The sequence below is a fragment of the Leucopleurus acutus genome (assembly GCF_964270905.1).
Source record: "Leucopleurus acutus genome assembly, chromosome: 17".
Lineage (NCBI taxonomy): Eukaryota > Metazoa > Chordata > Mammalia > Artiodactyla > Delphinidae > Leucopleurus > Leucopleurus acutus.
Window position 1 is genome coordinate 51,109,717 of NC_139159.1, and position 7,640 is coordinate 51,117,356.

The 7,640-nt window shown below is 46.2% G+C and overlaps 1 protein-coding gene across 1 annotated transcript; it reads left to right on the forward strand.

Annotated features, from left to right (window-relative positions):
- Positions 1-624: 624 nt before the first annotated feature.
- LOC309974006 (histone-lysine N-methyltransferase SETD2-like) lies at positions 625-5,272 on the forward strand (the record flags this gene model as incomplete). Its single annotated transcript, XM_082858452.1, is given in 5 exon segments — positions 625-871; positions 874-1,725; positions 1,728-2,883; positions 2,885-5,190; positions 5,193-5,272. Coding segments are annotated over 5 exon segments (4,641 nt in total).
- Positions 5,273-7,640: the final 2,368 nt, after the last annotated feature.

The following is a 7,640-nucleotide window of genomic DNA, read 5'->3' on the forward strand; positions in this document are numbered from 1 at the left end:
ACAACCGCCCTTCTTTGTGTCATTCCGGAGCTGAAAATACTGAGCCTTTAGTAACGAAGATTTCTTCAAATAGCTTTATGAATGTGCATTTGAAATCAAAAACAGTTGTATGTGATAATGGAAGTCTGACAGATCAGCACTCAAAATTTGCATGTGGAGAATATAAGCAGAGTGTTGGTAGTACTAGTTCAGCTTCTGTTAATCATTTTGTCGATTTATATCCACCTACAGGGAGCTCATGTATTGCTTCATCTCTTCAGAGTCTTCCACCAGGGACAAACGTAGACAGTTTAACTCTTGCAATGTGGAGAGAATACATCTCCAGTTTTGGATGCTGTGCTGAAGAGGAAAAGCTCAGAGTTTTTAAAGCATGCAGAGAAAGAAATAATAGAAGTAGCTAGTGGCCTTCCTGATTCAGGAAGAGGATTTGCTTCCTGGGAAAATAGGCATAATAATGGACTATCTGGGAAATGTGTGCAAGAGGATCAAGAAGAAGGGATCTCCATACTGCCTGATAGAAGAGGAAGACCAGAAATCTCTTTAGGTGAAGAAGGTGGAAGAGGACATACACATATTTCTGATGACTCAGAAGTGGTGTTTTCTTCTTGTGATTTGAATTTAATCATGGAGGACAGTAACGGTGTAACATATACCTTAAAATGTGACAGTAGTGGTCATGCCTCAGAGATTGTATCCACTGTCCATGAAGATTATTCTGGTTCTTCCAAAAGTTCAAGTGATGAAAGTGATTCAGAAGATACAGATTTTGATGATAGCAGTATTCCAAGAAACCGTCTTGAGTCTGTTGTGGTTGTGCCAAAGAATTCTACTTTGCCCATGGAAGAAACAAGTCCTTCTTCTCGGAGCAAAGTTACAGACACTGTTCTGACCACTGGGAAGATGAGCGATTGGAGCCAAGGAGGCATTCATATGAGGAAAAATTTGAGAGTATAGCAAGTAAAGCCTGTCCTCAAACTGAGAAGTTCTTTCACAAAGCAACAGAGAAGAATTCAGAAATCTCTCTTACACAGCCCAGACAAAAACAGATAGATAATCACCTGTCTGAAATTGCTCATCCTCAGAGAGATGGGGTGGATAGTACAAGTCATACAGACATAAAATCTGACCCTCTAGGTCATCCAAATTCTGAGGAAGCAGCGAAAGCCAAAATAACTTCTAGGCAGCAAGAAGAGCTGCCAGTTTATTCTTCTGATGATTCTGAAGATGTCTCAAGTAAGTCTCGGCAACAGACCACTTTCCCTAACAGGCCAGATAGTAGACTGGGAAAAACAGAGTCAAATTTTTCTTCTTGGGAGATCTCCCGAGTGGATGGTTTCCGTTCATCATCGGAAGAGCTCAGAAATCTAGGGTGGGACTTCTCTCAACAAGAAAAGCCTACTACCATATATCAGCAACCTGACAGCAGCTATGGAGCCTGTGGTGGACACAAGTATCAGCAAAGTGCAGAACAGTATAGTGGGACACATAATTACTGGCAAGGCAATGGCTACTGGGATCCAAGATCAGCAGGTAGACCGCCTGGAACTGGGGTTGTGTATGATCGAATTCAAGGGCAAGTACCAGATTCCTTAACATATGACCGTGAAGAGGAGGAGAATTGGGATCAACGTGGAGGATCTCACTTTTCAGGACAGTCCAATAAATTTTTTGTGTCCCTTCAGAAGGACAAGGGGTCAGTGCAAGCACCTGAAATAAGCAGCAAATCCATAAGGACTCTTTAGCTGTGAATGAGGAGAAAGATCTTTCGAAAAGCTTAGAACAAAATGATAGGAAAGTTAGAGGGCCTCTTAGAAAAAGGAGACAGGAATTGGAGAGTGATTCTGAAAGTGACGGTGAGCTTCAGGACAGAAAGAAAGTTAGAGTGGCGGTAGAGCAGGGAGAGACAGCAGTGCCTCTAGGCTCAGCATTGGTTGGGCCTTCGTGTGTCATGGAGGACTTCAGGGACCCAGAGCGGTGGAAGGAATGTGCCAAACAAGGGAAGATACCTTCTTACTTTGATCTGATTGAAGAAGATGTTTATTTAACAGAAAGAAAGAAGAATAAATCCCATCGGGATTTTAAGCGAATGCAGTGTGAGTGTACACCTCTTTCTAAAGATGAAAGAGCTCAAGGTGAAATAGCATGTGGGGAAGATTGTCTTAATCGTCTCCTCATGATTGAATGTTTGTCTCGTTGTCCAAATGGGGATTATTGTTCCAATAGACGGTTCCAAAGAAAACAGCATGCAGATGTGGAAGTCATACTCACAGAAAAGAAAGGCTGGGGCTTGAGAGCTGCTAAAGATCTTCCTTCGAACACCTTTGTCCTGGAATATTGTGGAGAGGTACTTGATCGTAAAGAGTTTAAGGCCCGGGTAAAGGAGTATGCACGAAACAGAAACATCCACTACTATTTCATGGCCCTGAAGAGTGATGAGATAATAGATGCCACTCAGAAAGGAAATTGCTCCCGGTTCATGAATCACAGCTGTGAACCAAACTGTGACGCTCAAAAAGGGACTGTGAACGGACAACTGAGAGTTGGGATTTTTACCACCAAACTGGCTCCTTCAGGCTCAGAGTTAACATTTGACTATCAGTTCCAAAGATATGGCAAGGAAGCACAGAGATGTTTCTGTGGGTCGGCTAATTGCCAGGGTTACCTGGGAGGAGAGAACAGAGTCAGCCTCAGAGCAGCAGGAGGGAAAATGAAGAAAGAACGATCTCGGAAGAAGGATTCGGTGGATGGAGAGCTAGAAGCTCTGATGGAGAATGGTGAGGGTCTCTCTGATAAAAACCAGGTGCTCAGCTTATCCTGGCTAACAGATAGAATTGAAACTTTGGAACAGAAACTTACCTGTCTCAAGCTCATACAGAACACACATTCAGTCTTGCCTGAAGTCATTTCTGGAACATCATGGGCTGCCTTTGTTGTGGATCTGGATGGCAGAACTACGTGATGGCCAGGAAAGTAACCAGAAGCTTCAGGAAGAGATTATAAAGACTTTGGAACATCTACCCATTCCTACTAAAAATATGTTGGAGGAAAGCAAAGTGCTTCCTATTATTCAACGTTGGTCTCAAACCAAGACTGCTGTCCCTCAGCTGAGCGAAGGAGATGGGTATTCTAGCGAGAATACATCACGTGCTCACACACCGCTCAAGACACCTGATCCTTCCACCAAGCTGAGCATAGAAGCTGACACAGACACCCCCAAGAAGCTAAAGTTAAGACTTAAAATTATAAGTGAAAATGGCATGGACAGTGCGATCTCTGATGCTACCAGCGAGCTAGAAGGCAAGGATGGCAAAGAGGACCTTGACCAGTTAGAAAACGTCCCTATAGAAGAAGAGGAACAACAGCTACTCACACAACAGCTGCCTGAATCTAAAGTTGATAGTGACATTGCTGTGGAGGCCATTAAGCTACCCACATCTGAACCAGAGGCTGACACTGAAATAGAGCCTAAAGAGAGCAATGGCACAAAACTAGACGAACCTATTGCTGAGGAAACACCATCCCAAGATGAAGAGGAGGGTGTGTCTGATGTGGAGAGTGAGAGGAGCCAGGAACAGCCACATAAAACAGTAGATATAAGTGATTTGGCCACCAAGCTCCTGGACAGTTGGAAAGACCTAAAGGAGGTATATCGAATTCCAAAGAAAAGGCAAACTGAAAAGGAGAGCACAATAACCGAACGAGGAAGGGATGCTGTTGGCTTCAGAGATCAAACAGTTGCCCCAAAGACTCCTAACAGGTCAAGAGAGAGAGACCCAGACAAACAAACTCAAAATAAAGAGAAAAGGAAACGAAGGGGCTCCCTCTCACCACCACCTTCTGCCTATGAGCGGGGAACAAAAAGGCCAGGTGGCAGATATGATACACCAACTTCTAAAAAGAAAGTACGAATTCAAGATCGCAATCAACTTTCTACAGAGGAGCGTCGAAAGTTGTTTGAGCAGGAGGTAGCTCAGCGGGAGGCTCAAGAACAACAGCAGCAGATGCAGAACCTGGGAATGGCGTCTGCACTGCCCTGTGGCTCTCTTGGCTACCATGCCCCTCATCACCCCTTTGCTGGCTACCCACCAGGTTACCCCAGGCAGGCCTATGTGGATCCCAGTAATCCTAATGCTGGTAAGGTGCTCCTCCCCACACCCAGCATGGATCCTGTGTGTTCTCTTTCTCCTTATGATTATTCTCAGCCCTTGGTGGGACATTCTACAGAACCCCTTGCTGCCCCTCCACCTGTGCCCATGGTGCCACATGTGGCAGCCCCTGTGGAAGTTTCCAGTTCACAGTATGTGGCCCAAAGTGATGGTGTGGTACACCAAGACTCCAGGGTCACCGTCCTGCCACTGCCAGCCCCAGGCCCAGTCCAGGGACAGAATTATGGTGTTTGGGATTCAAACCAACAGTCTGTGAGTGTACAGCAGCAGTACTCTCCTGCACAGTCTCAAGCAACCTTACATTATCAAGGACAGGTTGCTCCAACTGTCTATGGTGCGACGTCACCCTATTCACAGACAACTCCACCAGTTGTACAGAGTTATGCCCAGCCAAGTCTTCAGTACATCCAGGGACAGATTTTCACAGCTCACCCACAAGGAGTGATGGTACAGCCAGCCACAGCCGTGACTACAATAGTTGCACCAGGGCAGCCTCAGCCCTTACAGCCACCTGAAATGGTTGTGACAAATAACCTCTTGGACTTACCACCCCCATCTGCTCCCAAACCCAAAACCATTGTCTTAACTCCCAACTGGAAGACAGCCCGAGACCCAGAAGGGAAGATTTACTACTCCCATGTGATCACAAGGCAGACTCAGTGGGATCCTCCTACTTGGGAAAGCCCAGGAAATGATGCCAGCCTTGAGCATGAAGCTGAGATGGACCTGGGAACCCCAACATATGATGAAAATCCCATGAAGACCTCAAAAAAGCCTAAGACAGCAGAAGCAGATGCCTCCAGTGAGTTGGTTAAGAAAAGCAAACAAGTATTCAGAAAAGAGATGTCCCAGTTCATCGTCCAGTGCCTGAACCCTTACTGGAAACCTGACTGCAAAGTGGGAAGAATTACCACAACTGAAGATTTCAAACACCTAGCTCGCAAGCTGACTCACGGCGTTATGAATAAGGAGCTGAAGTACTGTAAGAACCCCGAGGACCTGGAGTGCAATGAGAATGTGAGACACAAACCAAGGAGTACATTAAGAAGTACATGCAGAAGTTTGGGGCTGTTTACACACCCCAACGGGACACTGAATTAGAGTGACCTTCAGGGCCAGGGTGGGAGGACGGGCAAGCTGGTAGGAGAGACTCTGGGGAGAAGAAATCCCGTGGGCCCTCTCTCCCCACCCCACTGTCAGGGCTGTGCTACTGATGACACATCACCCTGGGGAATTCAAACCTGCAGAATAAGCTCACAAAAATGAGCTCCATCTACAACAAGCGGTCCCTGGTTGTGAGCTGTTGGTAGACGCCATCTGAGGCAAGGGTTTAGGCCCTTGAGACCTTCCCTTCTGAGACCCCCGCCAGGCCTGACCCCACTCTCAAGGCTGGGCCTCCTCCTTGGTGGTGCTGTCAGCGCACAGACTCATGCGCATCCCCACCCACGACCCCTTACCCTGACGATCTGTATTATATTTTAATGTCTATGTGAATATATTGAAAATAATTTGTCTTTCCTGGTTTTTGGCTTTTGTTTTGCTTTTAAGCCTCTGTGTGCTAGGATCACAGAAGACTTTGTAAGGATGGTTTAAGTTCTCCTGCAAGGTTTAATGTGTTATCATGTAAATATTCCAGAGCAGGCTGCCTTGTGGTTTCGGCCAGCCTTGTGCTATGTTGATAAGATTGATTTACTGCTTAAAATCACTTTACTTGGGCTTCCCTGGTGGTGCAGTGGTTGAGAGTCCCCCTGCCGATGCAGGGGACGCAGTTTCGTGCCCCGGTCCGGGAAGATCCCACATGCCGCGGAGCGGCTGGGCCCGTGGGCCATGGCCGCTGAGCCTGCGCATCCAGAGCCTCTGCTCCACAACGGGAGAGGCCACAGCAGTGAGAGGCCCGCGTACCGCAAAACAAAACAACAACAACAACAAAAATCACTTTACTTTATCCAATTTTTACTGTATCCAATTTTTACTGAACTTTTTATGTAAAAAATAGAATCAATTAAAGAAAAAAAAGGGTAAGTGTATGCCTTCAACTTCTAACAGGTGGAAGAGTTCTCAGTGCTTTCTGAGAATCTGCTTCCCACGTTATAATACTCAGTTTGGCTCCAATGGAATTCCGTTTTTCTCAACTTGATAGTTAATTGAATTTTGGAGAAGGTGCGGTTGCAGACAACCACTGGCTGGTGAGAACGTTTGCTGGGTTGCCTGTGCCAGAACTAGTTTAGGGTCATCTGATAAACAGGAAACAATCACCTAGGACACAGGCAAGCCAAGGCATCTAAGCAGGTTGCTGAGGAAGCTGGGAGGTGTCTGCAGGTGCCAAGCCAGAGCGGACATTGCCCACCTTGGAAAGGTCTCAGGAACAGCCCTGCAGGGGGCAGGAAAGTCAGGCCTGGTCATGCTTGGGAGTGTGCGTGGTGAGGGCTGTGGGCTGCTACAGCATGAAGCCAGAAGCACGCGGTGTGCCTCTTAAGACCGCAGCAAGGTGATCACCAAGGCTCCTGGGCCGGAGCTACAAGGTCAAAGGTCAAGTCAAAGGACTGAGCACTCTGGGTGTGCAATTGGAGAATGAATTTGGAGCTGGGAAGCAATAAGTTCATAAGCAGCTCAGTCGACCCCTTTGACTTCTCAGCTTTCATATGCACCATTCTACACACATTTCAACGCCTGCCCAGCAAAGAAACTACATTTTAGCAAGAAACAGCTAACCCTCTGATAAGTGAAGTTCTTGCCCTTCCCCCTGGTAAAACACAAACTCCAACGGTCACTGAATCCATTGCTGCCTATATTAATTAGGCCTCAATTTCAGTCTTAGGTCCCACTGAAGACTACGCTGTAAAGTTGACCTCCACCTAGTGTTATATAAAATTAAAATGGGAAGGAGAAGTTAGAATAAACACATACATATAGCAGAAAATATGCAAAGCTACCAGCCCTGGTTTCTGTAGTTATTCACGAGGTCAGAGTTGATGTCTATAGCTTCCACCTTCACCCACTTATTCCCTGTTTTCCTTGCCCACAGCCAGAACCCACAGCTCCATCCAGATTCTTTACTGGTAGAATGATTCAATCCTTCCCTTCTGAATAGTCTGAATCCTCAACTGTCCTGCCTTTTTCCAGTTCCTGTAGCTTTCCATTGATCTTTACTGTTGGCATGGAAGTATTGAAGGGAACCTCAGAAAGTCTCCTGGGTTCCAGAAAAAAATCCTCCTTGCTTCCATTATAAAGGCAACCAATTTCCTGTGGTAACTGAGATCATAACACCAGTAGATTAACCTTTTTCACCTGTTGGTTCAGTGGTATAAGGAGTGTAAGATGGCCAGGGGGCAGTCTGTGGTAGGCAGAATTCTAAGATGGATCCCACAATTCCTGCCCCCTGGGGTAAACACCAGTGTAATTTCCTTTGAGCACTGTAGGGACCTGTAAATACCATTGGATATCACCTTCATGATTATACAACAATATGGCAAA